This window comes from Astyanax mexicanus, chromosome 4 (assembly GCF_023375975.1).
Source record: "Astyanax mexicanus isolate ESR-SI-001 chromosome 4, AstMex3_surface, whole genome shotgun sequence".
NCBI lineage: Eukaryota > Metazoa > Chordata > Actinopteri > Characiformes > Acestrorhamphidae > Astyanax > Astyanax mexicanus.
Genome location: NC_064411.1, coordinates 45,632,485 through 45,654,482, shown reverse-complemented (window position 1 = coordinate 45,654,482; position 21,998 = coordinate 45,632,485). Strand labels below are relative to the sequence as shown.

General features: G+C 38.5%; 2 protein-coding genes across 6 annotated transcripts in view; both read right to left on the bottom strand.

Annotated features, from left to right (window-relative positions):
* LOC103038614 (microtubule cross-linking factor 1) overlaps positions 1-4,893 on the bottom strand; it is a 91,109-nt gene extending 86,216 nt beyond the window's left edge. For 4 of the 5 annotated variants that reach the window (XR_002651135.2, XM_022678977.2, XM_022678978.2 and 1 more), the window contains exon 1: positions 3,771-4,892. Coding sequence is in view for 4 of the 5 variants with exons in the window: in XM_022678977.2 (XP_022534698.2) it covers positions 3,771-4,571 (801 nt within the window). In the remaining variant the exon portion in view is untranslated. Of the gene's footprint in view, positions 1-3,770 lie in introns of all 5 variants that reach the window. The other variant, XM_022678976.2, reaches the window with a different exon arrangement.
* A 2,606-nt stretch (positions 4,894-7,499) lies between these two features.
* On the bottom strand, positions 7,500-21,608 carry rab12 (RAB12, member RAS oncogene family). The gene is made up of 6 exons (XM_022678983.2): positions 21,107-21,608; positions 16,936-16,996; positions 13,696-13,834; positions 13,502-13,591; positions 13,005-13,109; positions 7,500-12,257 (listed from the first exon to the last, which is right to left on the bottom strand). Exons 1-6 carry the CDS (start codon positions 21,342-21,344, stop codon positions 12,150-12,152), a joined length of 741 nt encoding a protein of 246 aa, XP_022534704.1. The 5' UTR covers positions 21,345-21,608; the 3' UTR covers positions 7,500-12,149.
* Positions 21,609-21,998: the final 390 nt, after the last annotated feature.

Here is a 21,998-nt window from a genome sequence, read left to right as displayed (position 1 = left end):
AAAACACCAGAAGCCACACATACAAATAACACAGGCTTTAAATCATGTAATGACGGGTCTTTCACACACAACAACACACTTGAGGGTAATAACAGGTTACACAGTCAGAACACAGTAATCTTTATATGACTGTACTCTGACTGGACGCTGGCTGATAGCGGGCACTATCTGATACACTGTCTTTTAATATGGGTGCACCTGAGGGGAGTGCCTTCATTATTTACAGCACAGCTTCCAAACTATCATACACGACCTTCATGGGCCGCTGGGGGACGGAGTCACGTGTTCACATCATCCTGCCATGTTCTCTCATCCTGCAGATGCTCCCGCAAACACACCACCACCACTGTACTGTACTCTAATAAACAGATCGTTCACTGCACTGTGCGGGACAGACCGAGCTCTGAGAGAAGGAGTCCTGCATGAACACGATGTGCCTATACCTGTGGAATCAGTGTAAACTGAGATATATAGAGATATATGTCAGGCGTCTGAGGAGTACAATTAGCCAGTTGGATAATATCGCTTGCTTAATTAATGATGAGTTGCATTATTCTTTACTGATTAATAGATCACACTCTATTAATTTTGTGAATTTGTTAATAAAGCTTAGAAAATTTTCAATAATTCAATACATGGTTACACTTCTACAATGCATTTACTATCATTTTGTCTATTAGTTTTTTTTTCATCTACCCATATGACTGTCTAGCTATATATCTATCTGCATATACATTTATATATGTTTTATCTATTGATGCCTGTTAATCTTCATTAATATCCATCTATCTGTGCATGTCTACCTATCTATTCATATCTATCTACCAGTCTGTCTAACTTAATGTCTATGTGTCTATATGCCAATGAATAAATTAATCGATTAATCAATAATCAATTATCTGCTTATGCATCTATCAAGTCTATTTGCACTTCATGAACAAAAATATTGGTACACCTACACATTACACCTACGGTAGCTTAAATATAAGATTTAATATATTAAATATATTTCAAAAGAATCTATATATTTTAACTAATTAATTATATTTTAATTATAGCCGATGGTGGAATATCTAGGAGGAATGAAATTTTACCAACTGACTTTCAGTGATGTCGTCCTACTACAGTATCACACCACAGTTCAATTAAGTATTTAAAATCATCCATTCTTTTTTTATAATTTTATTTCTATATTTTTCCCCCTTTTTCTCCCAATTTACACTGCCAATTACACAACCCACTCATCAGGAGTCCCCCTATCACTAGTGATGCCCTAACACAAGGAGGGTGAAGACTAGCACATGCCTCCTCCGATACAAGTGAAGTCAGACTCCGCCTCTTTTTAAACTGCAGCTGACGCAGCTTTGCTGAGCAGCATCACAGCGTGCTCTGAGGAAAGAGCAGCGACTCGGTTCTGATACATCAGCTCACAGATGCCTTGTGGTGATCGACATCACCCTTCGGAGTGATGAGTGGAAGAGCATCATCTACCCACCCAGAGAGAGCAAGGCTAATTGTGCTCCCTCAGGGCTCTGGTAGCTGATAGCAAGCTGCATGAACAGGATTCGAACCGGCGATCTCCTGATCATACGAATCATCGATTCTTTCACTAATGTTAATTATGGCAGGTTGCAAGGCTAGGTGCTTGACTGTATACGCATGTAGCATTCAGACTGAATTAAACACCTGATTTCAAGGACTAATATGTCTGTTCAAATACTTTACAATTCCTATTTAATATATGTATCAGAAACTAAGAAAAACAAGAACACAGAACCAGTACACACTGTACAATAAGCCAGACAGACCATGGCTGAAAAATGGGGGTACATGTGGCAGGCTGCATCAGAGGATTACGAGACATCAGATGCAGGATCCCGAGGTAGGACTGTGTCCTATTAACTTATCAACATCTTACAGTGAGCTCACAGGCTGACTGCACAGCTGCTCAGTTCTACTGTCTGCCATGCAGAGGCAGAAATTTGACTGTGCGCTCTGGTCCCTGTAGACCAAGGTGACCTAAAAACTGCTGGCTTACAATTCAAGGATTTGGACTTTTCATGGGTTTCAGCTCAGCATGAAACACAGGCCCTGGGGGGAGAGCAGGAGAAGGAAAGCAGTAGGAAAGAAGTGGTGATACAGAAGGAAATAAGAGCAAACAGAAGAGAAAAGGAGAAAAGAATAAGAGAAGGAAGAGTGCAGTACAGAAGTTGAAGGAAAGCAAGTCAGGGAGAGAAGACAACAGATGAAGGACAAAATAAGAATAAGAGCAAGTGTGAAGAAGAAATGAAGGAGGTGGAACAGAGATGGAAAAATAGAGCAACTCAAGGAGAGGTGTGAAAAAAGCAGGGGATAAGAAAGTGGTGCAGAAAAATGACAGGTGGAGAATGTAAAAAAGACAACCAAGCAAAAGAAGTTGTAGACAAGAATAATATAAAAAGAACATGAGTTGGAAGAGTAAAATAAATGATGCTGTGATCAATGAGACATATGGAATAGAGGAGAAAAAAACTGATAAAAAGGTATAATTAAAGGCAAAAACAGGTAGAAGAAAAGAGGAAAGAGAAAGTACAGCCAGAGGGAAGTAACAGGAAATAACAGGTAGAGGAGTAGAAAAAAAAGGACAGGTCCAGGAAAGGATGACAGAACATGAGGTGGTGGGGAGAAGGAAAGGAAAGAAGCAGGACATCACAGCAGGAGAAGAAGGACAGACAGATGAAGAGACAAGAAAAAGAGGTGGAGAAGAAATGACAAGCAGATAATGGGGTAAAAGGTGGGGTGGAGAACATGTGAATGAGGAGAACAGGTAGAGAAATGGAGAAGAACAAGTGGGGAAGATAAGGACAAAAGAACAGATGGATGGGCTGAAGAAAGAAGATGCATATCAGTCAGAGGGGGAGGAGAAGAGGAAATGAGATGAAGAAGAGGTGGGGGAGTGGTGAACAGATAAATGAGAAAAAAGGTGGAGAAGACAAATAGGAGAAGAACAGGTGGAGATGAAAGTAAAGATGCTGTTTTGAATAACATCATAGCAGAGTACAAGAACAGGTGGAGGAGAGGAGAAATGGAAAGGAGGTTGAGGTGAAGAGGAAATTAAATTAACAAGTGGAGGGGAGAAGAAATAAGGTGGAGAATAAGAGATGGGAAGATAAGAAAAAAACATGCAGAAGAATGAAGAACATGTAAAGGAGAAGAGAAGAACAGGTGAAGAATAATGAAAAGAAGGATGAAGAGGGTGAAGAGAGAAGGACAGGAAAAGATAAATAAGAAGAAAACATGGAGAAGAACTGTTAAAAGAGAGGAAGAACAGGTGAAGCAGAGGAAAAAAGTAGAACAGGTGGAGAGGAGAAAAGAAGAAAAAAGGTGGATGAAAGGAGGTGGAGGAGAAGTAATAAAGTAATGTGATGAAAAAAATGAAGAATGGAAACAAATAAGAACAGGTGGAGGAGAGGAGAAAAGAAGAACAGATGAAGGAGATGAGAAAAGAAGGTAAATGTAAGGCAACGGAGGAGAAGTAATAAAAGTAATGTGATGAATAAAATGAAGAATGAAGGAAAATAAGAACAGGATGGAGGAGAGGAGGAAAAGAACAGGTGGAAGAGAGAAAGAGAGGAACAGGAGGAGGAGATGAGGTGATGGCAAGAACAGGTGGAGGACAGTAAAGGCCTGCGCGTGCTTTTCACCAGAGCGCGCACCAGCACTAAACAGGTATCGAACCACAGACAGCAGCAGCAGCAGGTAGGCAAGTGCTCGTGCTTGTGCAGTCCTACCTTGAGGTAGTCGTTTTCAGAGCGCAGCTCCTCGATCTCGCGCAGCAGCTCGTCCTCGCTCGCGCCCTGTTTGTCTGCTTTGCTGTGGCCGCTCTGTCCTCGTGCGGGTGACGGCGCTCGCGCTGCGGCTGCCGCTGCTGCTGATGATGGTGTGTTGGTGGAAGCCGGCGCGGGGACGCGCGCTCGAGCCCCCTCGGCGGTGCCGGCTGCGGAGCCGCCCGAGCACGAGCCCGACTCCGCGTCGCTGCTGGCGGCCTGCGCGAGTCTCTGCTCGTCGGAGAGCGGCTCGGAGGCGCAGTCCGACAGGTCCGAGCTGCTGTCAGCGGGCGCCACCCCGGTGCTGGCGGTGGGAACGCGCACCGGCGAGGCGAGGTTGAAGGGGGGCGCGCGGGGCAGCGCGGGAGGCGTTCTCCTGCCGCTCTTGCTCTTGGTGGCGGGGGCCGGTGCCGGTGCCTGCACTCTGCGCTCGGCTGGTGGCACCTTTGCGGCTTTTTTGGCAGCAGCCGCCGCCGCCGCTGCTGATGTCGCCCTCGCGCTGCTTTTACCCGCCGCGCGAGGAGGTGCAGTCGCGCGCTGGGGCTGCTGAGTAGCGAGAGTCCTGGGAGACTTGGGCAGCCCGCTGGTCACGGTGGCGCTGGCAGGTGGCGGCTTGGGCGCGCGCGGGTAGTGCGCTTCCTTGGGCGCGGGTCTGGCAGGCGAGGGCGCGCGGTTCGGCCTGCGCTTGTGGTGCGGGGCCGGCTGCGGTGGCGGCGGCTGCTGCGCGTCCCCGCCGGATCCATCGGCCGCGCGCTCGCGCTCCATCAAGGGCGACGGCCGGAGGTAGAAGAGGAGGAGGAGGAGGATGATAAAAGGAGGCGCGCGCGCTGCTCTTCTTCACTCCGGCCTCTCATCACCTCGATCAGCACCGACTGAATATCACGCACGAGGGGAAAAGAGGTAAACAAGCGTTAGAGCACGCGCTCATCCTTCACCCGGTCCCGTCACGAGTGCAGCAGTGTGTCTGTCTATCTGTCTCTCGGTCCGTCTGTCTGTCGGTCTGTTTCTCCTACTCCCTGATCTCGAGCCCCGTCTTCACTCCCTCGCGCTCCCTCACACACATACACACACACCATCTGCAGCCGCTGCGGTGTGACGCCCGTGCCGTGGCTCGCTCTCGTGCGCATGCGCAGCTGCATGCTGTAGATTCACTCACACACACACACAAACACACACAGGCGTACACTGTGCACGCCCCTCGCGCTTGTCTTTGACACACACACACACACACACACATTCAAGAGGTACTATAGCCTACCTGTCTTTGTAGGGTGTTATCCTTTATCATAAGAAAACAGTATGTAGTACTCCACATACGAGATAAACACTCACTCTCTCATATACACTCTACACTAAAATTTCACCTTGTTTAAATCATTTTCTCCTCAGAATCATCGGCCAAAAGACAGGACAATCTGTTCCCAGGACCTGAAAAATGCACCAGAACATCACATGGTACCACACACACGCACCATCCATAAGGGAAAGTGTGTGCTGGAAAGCCACACCAAACTCACAGCCAGTAACCTAAGCAACAACGAAACACACAACCCCAGGATGCTGACAGGATGTTTCAGAGTGCACTCATGTCTATGTTACCTTCTGGCTCTCGCTATTCTAGATCTAGCTGTTAATGCTAGATCTCTTTGGAGTCGTTTGCTACACTCTGATGATAATCTGTTCGTATTCTCTGTACTACAAAAATCTAAGCAGAACTCATTTCATCATTCCAGGACAGCCTGACACTGATGAAAGTTTGACAGTCATGCTCTTCTGTTACCCACCACAGATTAATTGCCCACAATCCAGCTACAGTATACCCTGCTTTGGCTTAGTTGCCTTTCCCACCCTCCACCACCAACTGCACTAAAGCTTAAATGGACTCGTAGCTATTAATTGTCTAATTGATGCTATTATTATGAGTTTGAACCTTCTTCTCACCACTAGTATGAAGATATCAGAACACCTGAACATAATAACAACAGACTTACATTATGTGATGTCACAGTAGGGATGTGCAATATTGTATGGTATGCAATCATATCGCCTACATTTCTGAATATCGTTAACAATATTCAACCCTGAAATAGATCATGGATAATATCATGGAGTGAATAATATCGTGGAGTGCATTATTGGTATCATGACTTACTGGATCATTGACTTCTGTTACTATCTGATAAAAATCTTGATTTTTTTTTTTAAATATCTCAGAAGTGTGCTATAGATCATACGCAATAATCAAATTTAATTTACATTCTGTTGCAGTATCGTATTCAATAAATAATATTTCTAAGTGTTTTGTCATATCGGCAAGAGTATCGTTATCGTGAAAATACCATGAACTGTTGATATTATTTTAGGGCCATATCGCCCACCCCTATGTCACAGTGACAAATATATTTGATTTGACCTTTTTCTTTGCCACTGTTACATTTGACGTGCTTACTGGGGCTTACATGATTTATTTATTTGTTATGTTTAGCCTATTAATTCTGGATTTCTCTAAAATTGCTTTGAAAAATCAGCTTGTAAAAAGCTCTAAACAAATAAATTTGACTTGTCTTGACTGGTTCATAAAGTGAGATTTCTCAACTTAGTTTAAGCCTTTCCAGCCTTTACTTTTATAGTACTAAAAGAGCTGAGATACATTCCTATGTGATAATCAGAACTGTTGGACTTGAGTTATCCATTAACTGAACCAAAATCTTGATCTTTGTGGGCCAAAAATCAATATCACAGATGACAGAAGAGATCAGTAGGCAGTATTTGGTTCTATGCTAATTTTGGGGCCGGCGTCCCTGTGCTGCAGAGCAGGTGGCTTCAGATCAGTGTTTAGGACTGCACATGTCCAGCTTCTGCTCCGCTTCACTGACCGCTCTTCACACATGCAAATCCCCCTACCCTCCACAATCTCATGCTATATTACAGAGTAATGCAAATATAGAGTGATGGACATCCTGGTTGGATCCAAATCCTACATCTGACACATGAACAGACACCATAAAGACTCCCCTCACAGCACACTCCACCACAGATCAGCTGCTGCAGCTGGGGTGTAAATGTAGAGAATGAAGAACAGCTCAGTCATGTCCACTGTAGTAAACCGTCAGTTATTAATGCTGGAAAAGAAAGACATGGTTCAGTGTGATCCAATGCTGCCATCTGTTGGCCCTCTTGTGTGAGAGAATGCCTTGCTAGTTCAGTTTTGAGTGTAATTACAAGAAAACATGTCAATATCAAACCTCACACGAATAATAGGCCAATAGGCAGGTGCTAAACAGGCATACCCAGATTTACCAGATCACCATTGGCTGTACAGAAACAATAAAGAGATTTCAATAATGAGGGTGATTTCTGTTTTTAAAAAATTAAATCTAATGAGTAATGCAAAAAACATTCTGAAATGTCACTTTGACGTCAATTACATTTATTATGTTGTGAATCAACAAAACAGCCAAAGCCAATCTGAGAGTAAAAAAAATCCATCGGAATAATTAGGCATGCAATGTGAATAGAAATTTGCCTAAATCATTTTTGGGCAAAATAAATTAAGATTAGCTGCATTTTGAGCAGATTTTTTGGGTGTGTTTACAGACATAATCAGTGAAAATGTGCTTAAGTCCAGTATTTATTTAGCAACATTAGCCTAGCATCCCCAATTTTCAGAAAAGACCACAAACTGCACTCATATAGGTAATAAATATAATCTTTATTTGCACTTCATTAGTTCAAGAATGCCACAAGTTATAAATACCACAAAACTGTTTAAACATGCCAAACTGTTTCAAAAACCTAAAATCATCAAATCCCTCATACAAATGACTATTCTTCTCCTTCACGTCTCAACGAGGGCGCTTTTGTTGCCTTTAATTGTTCCTTTAACTTCTGTATCATAAATTGTACATAGTCATGTAGGTAATGAAGGTGTAATATAATGTGACTCTATACAAAATGGGCATTTGGAAAGGCAACAGTTATTGCTACTTCACGTTAGAAACCCACAAAAAGGGCTGAACTTTTTTTTTTATTATTATTATAATGTGCAACGTAAAGGTAATATAACAGAGGCAACCACTGTACAGATTTACTAAGCTTAAAATATTTTAGCATTAAAACTGCAAAACTGAAACTTTCTTCTTTTATCATCAAAATAAAAAGGACTAAAAATGATGAGAAATAAAAATACAAAACAGGAGTTTTTCCAAATCAATAAACTTTTTGTTTCCGTTACAAAACAGGCAAAGGATCTGAAAACAGAGCCAGAAAAGAAACACTATAAATAGCTTAGTAAATCTGACTCAAGGATTTCGAGTACAAAGAAAGAGAAACAGAAAAGCTAAAATATCTGCACAGTATAAGTAAAGTAAAAAGCACTTTGTGGTAAAGAAAGGCCCTTTATCAACTTATCCAACAAATTCTCCAAACAACATGGCACAAGCTGGCAAACAAACAATATTAAGAGGGTTAGTATACGTTCCTAAAACTGAAAATCTGAGAAATACTGTCAGTTTGAAGCTCAGGTATAATATCATATACTGAGCCGAGGTTAGAAATCTCTGATCTTATAAACTGATCTTAAAAACAAAGACCAAACCCTAAAGCCTTACAACAAAAATCTACAGCAGAAATGCATGGAGCTGTGTGAAAACCAACCAACCATGTACCACTGTGTAATGGGTAGGTGTTCACTACAGGATTTATGATGAGAAACAAAACACACCAAGCTGCTGAACAGGGAAACATACGTATTCACACCAGGGGTATTTAATATGAACTGAAGAGTCTAAAGAGTTACATCAAAGACTATTCAATTAATGCAATAATGTACTTTACCACTATAAATGCTAAAATGCTGATCCTGATTACAGTAAGTGCAGATGGATGGGACAGAGCAGTGAATTTTAATGATTTAATGGCCGGTGGTGTCTAGCTTGAATTGCCCATGGAATCAGATCACAATTTACCTTTACATTTAATTCATTTAAACCCACCTTATAGAACAATACTAGTTTTGACTTAAACTTCACTTAAACTTAAGTAGTACTTTCCTTTTTTAAGAAAACCCATGACGTGACAAATCAGGCCCTCGGTTAGCCGACATACATCAGTTTACTCTCTATACAATGCAAACAAAGACACTAACAAAACAAGTCATCGTTATTACTGCTCTTCCTCCCTTTATATAATACTGCACATTATGGTAATTACCAATACAATAGGCACAACTGGAATTTTGGCCAGATGCAAACAAGTGAAAGTATGAAGACTAAATATTTGTGAACCATCATTAACGGAACACTCAAACTAAGATCATTGAGCACTTGCATTTCTGAAACCCCGTCTCATTGGCTTAAACTGTAGGTGTTTTGAGTCAATGGGCTTCTAGTTCTAATTTTTAAGAAATGTGTCAAAAATTATTGCATGTGTTAATTAAGCGCATGACACACAAACAGCTGGGCAAACATCTGTTGGTCTCCCGTGGCACTATCTGTTCTATAAAAGACAACAAAATTTAGTATTTTAAGATGTTCAGAAATGCAATATTTATACTTAATCATTCCACTGACCTGTATATAGAGTATGAGTTTACAGGACCTAAACTAGCAGAACTATTTAGTTACATAAAATAGGTCCATGTTTAACTGGCTCTAACAAAAACATTTGGTAACTCAAATTATTTGTCAGAAAATGGCAATACTTTCAGTGTTCAAATGAATAAGTGAAATTTTTTTATATTTTATCTATAGAGACATTTTGAAAACAGTTTGTTGTCCGTAAACTACATAAACTATGTTAACATTCATTACTATTTACTTAAATCTTGTAGGTCCATGTTTAGCTGGCTCCAACAAAAGCTGAAAGTAAGTAAATAAGTACAAAAAAAAGAATAATTTAAACCAAACAATAACAATTTCAAAGACTTAATTAAAGGAACTAAACTGACATTTTATATTTTATTTTTAAATACATTTAGTCTTTTTCAGGCCTGTCACAATATTAATGTTAATGAGATATATATTTATTTATATATTTTTTATTGAGTTTACTTGTGGAAAATAGATCACTGAATGATCATATGAATGAACCGGTCAACTAGGTTTAAAAGAAACCTAGTCATTTTATTAACATTTTTATTTCTTTATTATTATTTAAATATATACCAACCTTAAATGACTGAATATTCATATTAAATAATTGCTTATTTAAGTATATTTTAAATGCATTATTATAAAACAATTGTTGGATCTGGTTGTTATTCCACTTGTATTTTATCGCCATTATTTCTGAAACAATATATTGTTCAAATACACTTGCTACTGTGACAGGCCTATAGTGTTTGATTCATGTAACGGTGAAAAAAAATATGGGCAAAACAAATGAAAACGTGAAAATAGCATTCTGTATTCAGCATTTTGTTTGTTTTGTCAAATATATATATATATATGTTGTGCTTCGTCCTTAGCTGAAACATTTACATACATTTTTCTTCTGTTGGGCCAGGAATCAAAACTGTAACTCTAAAATCAAAATTAGCAGTAGTAGTGGATTATACTGCAGCAACAGTAACATTAATACTGCTCTGAACTCTTCTGTACACAGTCTGCCTAGTCATGTTCAGCTTTTCGGGCTTAGTCCTCAGCTAGCTACAGGTGTTGGTTGTAGTGCAAGGCTGTCCTGCCCCTTAATAACAGAGAGAGAGAGATAAAGAGTAAGAAGGGGAAATCAATTTACAACAATACTAACAATAATACTGACAGGCTGTATAATATATGTGGAGGTTGTGTAGTTAATCCTCCCAACCACTGCCTCCTAATAGGTATCGATAGCTCACATGTAAATAAACAGCTTATGAACAGCTGCTGAAGTTAAAATCTGCTGCTGTCTCAATACATTTACATCCACTGTCCCCACAATGCCACATTTTATGTTGTCTTTTTAAATTGCCCACAAATTGATTCAAGGATTTCATTACTGGGTAATAAAAGAATCATAGTTAGGATTCTTTGTTTGATTTTTGATCTCTAATCAATCAAACATTTCAACACAAATTATATCTTCAGGACTCCTACAATCAGACCACACAATTAAAACAGCAACTGCAAGACAAGTTGGCCAGCAAAAAAATGCATGTTTTGATATTGTTTGCTAGCAACATTAGCCTCATAGCTCTATTGCTAAATTAACAAAATTAAATTTGGGCTTCAAATGTTTGTATTTTGATTGATGGTTGATTCGGGGTCCAAGTGGAAAAATTGTGCAATACTGATTTTTTGCCAAACATTTTTTTTTAAACACATTAGTTCAGTACTGATACACATTAGACCTGCAAACAATATTGATTCTTAGTTGCAACCTGGCAATATTAGCCTAATTTGATCACCCAAAACCAACCTCAAATGTATTAGAGGAGTTTCTGAGGTTGCTGGGATGAATGGAGGGGTCTAATCAAGGGATCATAATGATTCAACAAACATGAATCATTGGATTCAAAACAGACCATTTGGATCATAATCATAAGATGTAGCAACTTAATGCAACTAACTTGCAGCTTTAATGTTTCTAAAGCCTAAACAAAACCTTTCACTACTAGTGTCAGGACATTACAAAAGGGCACCATTAAATGTTTTTTATATGCACAGTGTTGTAATGATGTCTGTTGAAATAGCTGTACAGAAAAGAGAATGAAACCTTAACTAAAACTAAGCTTGAACTTCTTGTGAGATTAGAAAGACTCCGTCATCTCCTACCTACCCCACTTCTTCTTCTCCAGAACAGTGCGTAGCATCAAAACAGAGGGAGTGGATGTTTACCTAGAAGGCACCTGTAAGACACCCCAACCTTGGGCCTCCTGAATTATAGAGGTAGAGTGGGTGGGTCGGAGGGGTATTATAGTAAAGGGGTATGTGTATGTGTGTGTATGTGGTGAGGAGGTCGTCCATATATAAATGCACACAGCTGAAGCAGAATATCCTGATCAATCTGTGTTATTTATGTGCTTATGAGAGTCTATAGGGGTGTGCAACGGAAACTGTTATATTCTACAGAGGAGGAGGAGGAGGAGGACATGCCAGTGGAAGATTCTTACAGGCGATGGATTCTTACAGAACAGAGGCTTTTAGTTTAGGTTTGCAGAGTCAGTCTTTTCTTATTCTGCCCTACATAAGGAGAGGAGAATGCGCTCTATGGTCTCTGCTCCCCCTGGATGTTGGTAGGAGGTGCATTTCTTCCTCTGGTGGTCAGAAGCTGTAACTGCAGGTGCAGGTCCAGGGCAGATAACAGGAGATGGAGCAGTGGTGGGAAGAGTGTTGGGTATAAGGAAGAAAAAAAAATGCAGGGGTATCAACAGCAGCGCATACGAGGAGGGGGAAGCTCCGGGGGCACCTCCGGTTCCGGTTGGAGAGATAGGACGCTGTTGGAGAGCTCCCTGCTGGGCACTTCTAGAGGCATCTGCGGAAAGAAGAAACATATTACAAGTAATATTATACTAGCATTAATTTAATTAAATGCCATGGTGATGATTGTTTAGATTCTTTTAATGATCCAAATATAGTGCTTCCCAATACATTCTGCCTTGCCTTTCTCTTCTCCACATACTGTATTTTTGCCATATAAGGGGCATCAGATTATGAGGCACACTATCAATAAACATCTATTTTCTAGTCTATTTCATACATAAGGTGCACCGGATTATAAGGCACATTTTATGTGATATTGGTAAGCAACAGGGGTATCACCCTGTGTTCCTTCTAATTCAGCAGGTCTGCAAACCTGTAAAGCTAAGCCAAGTAAACAAAACTGTAATTCGTTTAAAAAAAAAAAAAAAAAAAAAAAAAAACATTTCAGACAAGTCAAACTAGCACTGGATATTAATCTACATAGGTTTTTCTCCTGAAAACTGTAGGGCGCTTCCATTTCCCCACACTGACAGTTTTGGGGAAAATTAAAGGATTTTACGAGCGCCTTATAGTGCAAAACAAATTCTCAATGTTATTGCTCAGTGGAGACTGTGTCGTTAATGTCATCCCCAAACCACTTAATCACTTGATGAGCCAATTGGAATTGTATATTATCTTGTTGGCATTATACAGGGGTAGGACATAAAAATACATTACCAGAAGTTTGAACAAAGTCATGGTTTCTGGACAACAGCCAGGATAAATAGTTGTTAAATAGTAAAAATGGAACAGTACTAACCTTACTCAAGATATCATCCACTAGTTTAAGAAAGATCTCATCCACATTGAAGTTATCCTTGGCACTGGCCTCGCAGAAACGCATCCCTGATATCCGTGAGGCAAACTGCCAAATCAGGAGAGAAAAGAGGTGCACTTTTATAGATGAGTGCGCTTCACAACCAATTAACAGGTAGAAACTGATGTCCTTTATTAGAGAAATACTGATTCATTATTTATATGAATAATTAATACATATATTTGAACATTGCAGATATTTGGTGTGGGGATATAGAGAGATAAAGAACAAAATACTTCTTAATAAAACAAAAAAAAAAACAATAATGCAACACAGTTTAGAAGTTATGACTTCTAATATTAAAGGTAAAACTTTTTATCTCGGAAACTAATAAAAACACAAACTTCTACAGGACATCAGGTGGCAGGTCAGGGTTTTTTACCCATTATATCTGGTGATTTGATGTTTTGTATTATAAACACCAAATAAAAGACACTCACCCTTTCTGCCTGCTGTCGCGTGACGATGCGGTCAGATTCACAGTCAAGCTTGTTCCCGACCAATAGGAGCTCAGCCTCCTCTGACGCATACTGTAAAGTACACAAAATTACATTAATGTAGGAAAAACAATCATTCAATACAGCCAACCACCAGTAGCTACTTATAAACTATTAGTAAAGAATTTTAAAAATACCTTGTCGATCATTTTCATCCATTTGGGCAGGTCTTCAAACGTCTCCTGCTTGGTGATGTCATAGACTATTATGATGCCCTTAGCTCCTCTGTAATAGGCTGAAGTGATGCTGTTAAACCTCTCTTGGCCAGCTGTGTCCCTAGAAAACAATACTAGGTTACTCACATTTCCAAATAACATCACTACATCACATCTTCTCAAATATAGATCAGCTCATTACCGTATCCCTATATTCCGTGATTCACACTTCATTGACAAGCTCATAAACTGCTCATCTGCTTATAACAAGGTATTTGAAGGTATTAGGAAATTAAATTTGCAATTTTTTTTTAACCTTCGAATACCACCAAGAGACAAAATTAAAACCACGTTTGCGAGAATTTACAAATTTACAGTAAAGTTGTGATTCATGTATGTTCTTAAAAAAAGAAAACATTTTACGCAAACCTAATGGAACAGTTTAGCTCAAAAGAAAAAAGGAACATTTTTTTTAATATATAAAAAAAAAATGTTGAATTTACACTATGTAGTACCATCTCTGCAAGCTAAAAGCAGCAATTAACATACCTGAATATACTAACATCATGAACCATAATAATGCCAGTTTGTATTTTTCATTTTTAATTGCAAAATTCAATACACAAAAATAAATCCAAAAAGGTATGAACTGTCTGGGGCATTTTTAAGACTTCTCTGAGATTGATTTAAGATACTTAAAGACAAATTAGTGTATCTTTTAGATTAACTAATTTAAACCCACCACCATCTTGTTTATACTTTGTATGTCCATAAAACACTTAAAAGTGAAATGTAGTGAGAAAATATGTAATCTGTTGTGTTTGGTCACTTTTGGCCCTTAGCCCGTGTCCCCTGCACTGCAGTTATAAATTAAGCATTAGTCAACACTGATTTTTGGAGTCGACAAAATTTTTATAATTAACATCATCTATTATGTTCACTAACTAAACTGGAGAATGAAATCATTGTTTGATTCAGAGATTTATATCCTTTGATTGTACTGTACCTTATCCACACTAGCCTGGCAGCATTTTCCAAACACAGGACATGATGTTACAATAAGGAATGCTGAGGTGTCACATGGCAGGGATGTACGGTGTTAAGGCGAACAGTGGTGGAGCCGTGGATGCTGAGGAGCTGGATGTGAGTGGACATGTGACACAGACAATGTGACAGTTAGTGGCAGCCATCTGCAACGATGGAGGCAAGACAGGCTGGGGATGGGTGTAGGGGATGGTTAGAAGTGAACATAAACAGCTGGAGGAATGGATGTTAAGGGATTATATCTAATTATTTCTGGCATACAAAGCAAAAAAGCTGCAGACAATGGAGACACTGAGAAGTAGTACAGTTCAAATTTATGGAGCTCAAGAATTTGTGTGAAGTGTAGAGTAACTACATGTTGATCAAAATTAAACTTGCTATATTAACTAGTATTCCACAGAAGATTGTGTAATTGGTTTATAGAGATGCTTGCTTATTTTAATTTACATCAATCCGAATGAGCCAAAAGTTAATTTCTGTCACTACTGCAAAGGGCAAGCTTTCAACTAGATTTTGAGCACTGCCTGTTTAAGTCTCCAACTGATTCCAAAAGTATTGAATGGAGCACCATTAATGCAAAGCTCAAAGCTGCAGATTTATACCCCTCTAGCCCATTGCTGGCATTAGGTATGGTGCCAACAGGTTTGTGTGTATTGGCTCCATAGATATATATTCTATTGGCTATACATCTCTACAGGAACTTTACAAATTGTGTGTGTATGTGCATTTGCAATTTTTTGCACATCTCCAACTTAAAATCCAAATGCATCCATTATGCATTTATAAGGGATGTCCACAGGTATTCTGAGAGATATGATGTTCATTAAAAACCTAATAAATAACACTGTACTGTTATACAAAGCAGCATTTAAAAAAAATAGATAGAAATCTCTAACACAGAATTGGAAGCCTATAACATAGCACAATATACGTGCATATAAAACCATTTACTGGTGCCAGCCCTACAATGTGATTACTCTAGTTGTACTGATGTGTAATTATAATAAGGAACACAATCTACAAGGCATAAAGCAGCAGGGAGGAGGTGGGAGAAAGCAATTTAGAGAGCAGGACCCAAGGGAAGGTCAGCAAAACAGCGTGTTATTGTTAGATATCAGAATCAAGCACATTGCATTCATACTTTATACAGCTGCAAACTCCTTATCTGAAGCAAGCAAGCATAGCCCTCTCTCATGGAAGCTGTGATCAATATGAGAATAACAAGTCTATGGTGGATAACCTGGGGGTAAACATGTATCAGGGTACAGTGATCTGAATATGGCACTTCACATGTATTGTTTTTTTTTTAGATCATTTTTGCAGGTTTTTATTACAAATGTGCCACTTTTTCATCGTTTCAAAAAATATATATTTAAAACGTAGTGTTTCAATATTCCAGCAGATACACAAACAAAGCACAATAAATGTACTTTAGCAGCACTATTCTAAATCATACACTTTCTTCAGCAGTGCTAATTTAATCATAAATTTACTTCGGCAGAGCTAATTTAATCATAAGTTTACTTTCAGCAGTGCTATTTTAATTGTAAATTTACCTCAGCAGTGCTATCCAAGTCACATGTAGATAGCTAACTTAAATCTTACACAGTCTGAATAATAATAAAAAAAACATATGCTCAAGCTATATGAGTAATCAATAATTAATACTGAATGCTTTATTTCATTTCACTTTAGAGGAAATTACTTAAAATAAATGAGTATAGCCTACTTTTAGGAGTATATATGTTTGTTCTTTTTATCTATTTAGTAGCCAAACATTCAGTGCATCCCCAGATATCATTCAATTAATTTGATCATAAATAAAGTTGTAAGGCTATATTCAAGCATTAAAATCCCATTGTAGCTTTTTGTATAATGTATTTTTTAAATTTACTGCACATACTATTATATTCAATACATAAAGACAAGCAGAGAGTTATGTTCACTGATGCACAGCTGAAGGCGTGCCAGCTCAAGCAATGATTCAACTTCTGCACAGAGCTAGAAGCTGGAACAGATTAGTCTGAGACTGTGACGCTGAGAGAAGCGGGTCTGATGTGCGAGACTTCCTGCCTCAGAGCTGAGCCGAGTCCACCTCGTGCTTCTGAGACGCAGGAAGTGAAATGGTCAGAGTGAATCAGTGATAAGGGGAGTGAGCACTTCCTGCTGTCCACTTACCAGATCTGAAGCCTGATCTTCTTCCCTCTCAGCTCCACTGTCTTTATTTTAAAATCCACACCTGGACATGCAGAGAGACGGACACACAACAGAAGGACACAAACACAAACAGAAAGAGATTAAAAACTAAAAAAAAAAAATGATAACAAATGATAATAATGAAACAAAGATAATTAGTGGACACAGCTGGCTAATTATAACACACCTAAAATATTATACATGTATAGTCTTTTTTCCCCCCCATTACTGAGTATCAATTGTGCTCTCTCAGGGCTCTGGCAGCTGACTGCAAGCTACATGAATAGGATTCGAACCGGTCATCTCCTGGTCATGGTGGCAGCGCTTAGCCCGCTGGACCACTCGGAGCCCCTGTGCATATATAATTTTATTAAATATTTACACAGACTTTGGTAACGGTCTATTAGATATTTTAATGTAATACCTTTGTGTATGTAACTACATTTGGACAGTATTTTGTGTATGAAATACATGAACCAAACAATGCACTCAGAAACTCTTTACATGTATAACCTCATTGAAGTTATGGGTTGGCAACAACAAAAACACTGCCATTCTACTAAATTTAATAAAAAGGCCTGTTAGACAAATAATACTGATACATAGCTAGACCCGTCACGATTATGTTTTGTGGATTATACTTTGTAACAAAAAATATTGCAATAAACTATGTTATTTAAATTTAAGCCCATTAAATTTATTTGCTGATTACAATTTTGGGTAATATATTATATATTTTTTGTTTTGCATTATTTTCCTACTGAAGAATTTTATTTTATTTCTGTAATAATTTTAGTATGATCCTGTGGACAGGATTGATTACCTTTTAGCAAACTAGTTTCCAGCCTGATCCAGTTGTTTTAACTGTTCTGGCAGAGTCAGTATTAACAGAAATAAAATGAGTTTACACATAATTATTTTGTCAGTAATGCATTATTTGGAAAACTTCAGAGATAGTATGGCTGTATTACCTATAAACACAATGATCAGATTGGAAAAACTGATACTTAGCAATAAATATGCATTAGGTTGTGGTATTTTCACATCTTTTTGACGTTTTCAGTGCATCAAAAAAAAAAATCCTTTTTTGACAGATGCTGCCTCTTTTAAGACTTCTACTCAAACTGCTGCTGGAACAGAACTCATCATTTTCTTAAAGTAACAAAACTCTTACTTAAATATGAAAGAATACTAAATATGTAGTATCAGCCCTTCTAAAATCAACAGTATTTGTCTGATTAAATGTAGCACTGAAGCAATTTAAAAGACGATCACTATCACTACAGGTTGTTTGTGTACTGGTAAAATCTTTGGGTGGTTGTGGGGTGTTGATAGAAACACAAGGGCACTGCAGGCCTGTGTTACAGGGGTGACAGGGCAGAAAATGGAGGCCAAGCTGTGCCATTGCAGCTGTGTGTGAGCCTGACTATTTTGGGAAATTGCTCCAGTGGGCTAACGATCTGATCTGAAGGCGAGTCGTTACTGGGTGACATGTGCCAGTGTCAGTTTACACACACACACACACACACACACACGCACACGCACACTGTGTGCCGGTATGTTGCAATTAAGAAATAAGCTGAGGGGATGGTGGAGGCTGATTAATATATTAAATATTTTTCTATTACACTTACAGATACATACGGCAGCTGCCACTTCAATATATAGCCTCCCCCAACATATCTTTGCTGTCCAATTGATTTGTTTTCTACAAACTGTCAAAAATTCTAGGATTAAATGATGAACGGAGCAAAAGAAATATTTCAAAATGACCTGTGATAAAGAAGGTTCAGAAGGTTTTTTTTTTCTCTCCTACAAAGTTGCTGTTTTGGAGATACTTGTTTTTCATTGGACAGTGACGATATACATCTCCCCATCACTGATGATCACACTAGGCTATGATACTAGCCTGTAGCATGTTTCAGTGTGGTTCTATAATAGTGTTAGCTTATTATTTCTATGCTGCTACAAAACCAGACCAACTTAAAAATGCCAAACTGTAGTATGTCGTTCCAAAATCCCAAATATTGTGGGCTTTTATTTTTTGTTAAATTATCTAATAAACCTACACTAGAATCGTGATCATATTAACCTAAAATACACTTTTATACACTCTTTAATTTGTAATATTGAATACATATTTTTTTTGGATCAGTTATGTCATATATCAGTTGTCATAGATCAGTAAAAGCATAATAAGCATAACAGTAAAGCATAATAACTGTTGCATCTTACACATAGTGTTGAGGCATGATGGCAAAATATAATTACCTGCAGAAAAGACTTTAAGTGTATTTTTGTAGAATTGTTGATATGTTCAGTTTATATTCATGCATTAATTAAATCACAGTTAATAACACTGTTTTTTTAATATAAAATATGCACTTTACACAACAGTAATTTCTACTGTATGGTTAAAACTTTTAAAATGAATAAAACATTAACATTTGTTTACATTTTGTTGCAGCAGTATATTCTTGAAATTGACAAATCTCCTTTAAAATATTGCACAAATAGCCTAATATTGTAATGATATCTCAGACCCCTACTTTGTACAGAGTCAATACAGAACTTTATCCATTATTCAAAACTCAACAAATGCCCTACAGTAAATGCTGTATCTAAAACTGACTTCTCAGACCAGTTTACCAAAGCAAGTGCCCTCTTGACCTCCTGAGGTGGTGTTGTTGTGTTCTCATATTGCTGTGCCCTAGTCAGAACTTCACAGACCACCATTAGCTTAAACAGCAAAACTGTAGTGGGAAGTTAATCTGAAGCAGTTAAACTGCTGGCTGAAGAAAATCCTAACTGTTTACTTAAGAGTACATATGGAAGTAAATGTGATTACTAGCAAACAACAAAACACACAGTTGAAGGAGAGTGATTCAAAAAACAAGATTTCTATTGGTCTAATAAGCCTAAATTAAGGTTTTTCATAGAAAACACACACACACACACACACACACACACACACACACATATACATATATATATATATATATATATATATATATATGTATATATGTATGTATGTATGTATGTATGTATATGTATGTATGTATGTATATATATATATATATATATATATATATATATATATATATATATATATATATATATATATATGTATATACACACACATACATGTATATTCATTAATTTATTTAAATTTTATTTTTTTTCGTATCTGTACTTTTTTGTGTATTTTGGTGACAACATTTCAAAGTCATACATATAACATATTATAATACATATAACTTAGAAGTACTAAATAAATCTTTACATTCTTTGCTTGATTCTGGCGACTGGAACAATGTTAATAGACTAATTAATGAAATCTAGTTACAAAAACAAAAATAAGACACTATACCATAATTAGGGGTGTGCCATACTGTATCATACGCAACAATATCACCAACATTTTTAAATATTTTAATTTCCCATTATATATCTACTAGAGACAGATTATATCTGTTGAAACATTATATACGTTTATAATGAGGGTAAATGATATTTTTTTTTTCTGACTGTTTGAGGCTAAATGCAAAAATAGAAAATTGGGTGTTAAAACTCATTATTTAATTTATTTTTCATATGTAGTTCAGAGTACAAGAAATAAGTTTTTAATACACTTTTCCAATTATTGTTTTTTTTTCAACTTTGCCCCTCTTAATCGTAATTTCATTTAAAAAAATAATAATAATAATATATATATTTTTCTGATTTTTCCATTACACTCGAAAATTGAAAAACTGGATGAAAACCCATTTCTTCTTCACCCTACTGAATGGGAAAACGAATAATTACGTTTTATAACGTTACCAAGTTTTCTGAACTTTTTTAACTGTTAAACGTTAAACTGACCACGAACTAACTAAATATCAGAAGTAAAACTAACTTTATGAGTTATTATTTTTAGGGGTGGGCGATATGGCCCTAAAACAATATAACGATATCTCATGGTATTTTCGCGATAACGATACTCCTGGTCATATAACAAAACACTGAATTAAAATAAAGAATATATAATTTCTGTTTTCAATCAACAACCGGAGTTTTAATCAGTGGCAGCAGAAGCAGCACAGCCCTGCTGAAACACTATTTATACACGTTTATTCACGGACTCCCCAACTTTCTCTCCTCGGTTTCTTACCCACGGTAGACTTGCACGCCTCGCAGAACGTGTCGTCCGTGAATCTCTCCATCAGGCTGGTCTTCCCCACCCCGCGCGAGCCGATAATAATGATCTGGAGTTTATAGTCCGCCGGTCTGGGCGGTGTTTTCCTGCGGCGAGCCGAGGCTCCGAGAGCCGGGGAGCCGGTGGCGGAGCCCCCGCCGAACCCAGCAGCGCCTCCGCCGGCCCTCCGCTGGATCTCATACCGCGAATCCATCAGCCCGTCCTCACCGCCGCGCCGCCGCCGCCGCTTCAGCTCAGAACCGGCTCCTCATGCCGCGGTGGCCCCGCCGCGCGCGCTGGAAGGTCCGGTAAGAAGTTTAATAAAGTTTAGAGTTTGTTTGTTTCCCGTCGCTGTTTGTTGTCCTGCGCCCGGAGCACAGAGAGAGAGAGCCCAATACGTCATCGCGCCTTCCGGTTCCGTCGAGTTCCTGAGGGATTCATATGACAGGAAGATCGAGTCAGCTGAGCGAACCGACTCTTTTGAACTGAAGGATTCACAAACAACTGAACCGACCGTTCAGCACTGCTAAAACTTATTAATAAGGGCCATACTAGAATTAGATCTTATGAGAGGTTCGAATGATCATCCACCACAGAGACATTTGGTGGGCAATCAGTTTACCTGTGTCTGTGTGTGTGTGTGTGTGTGTGTGTGTGTGTGTGTGTGTGTGTGTGTGTGTGTGTGTGTGTGTGTGTGTGTGTGTGTGTGTGTGTGTGTGTGTGTGTGTGTGTGTCTCTCTCACTCTCTTTCTCAGTAGTCCTGATCACCTGTCCTAATTAGTAATTAGGTGGAGTCAACAGGTAGTCCTAATTACCTGCCCTAATTGTAATTAGGTGGAGTAAAGCCACCAATGGTGTCCTGGTTGGA

Bases quoted from the DNA above. Each gene is read 5' to 3' on its own strand.
- rab12 (XM_022678983.2), bottom strand. From the start codon at position 21,344: ATGGATTCGCGGTATGAGATCCAGCGGAGGGCCGGCGGAGGCGCTGCT. The intron at 13,110-13,501 runs GTGAGTGTCTTT...CTGATTTGGCAG, and splicing joins CGCGACAGCAGGCAGAAAGG to TTTGCCTCACGGATATCAGG. The intron at 12,258-13,004 runs GTTAGTACTGTT...TTCTTTCCGCAG, and splicing joins TGGATGATATCTTGAGTAAG to ATGCCTCTAGAAGTGCCCAG.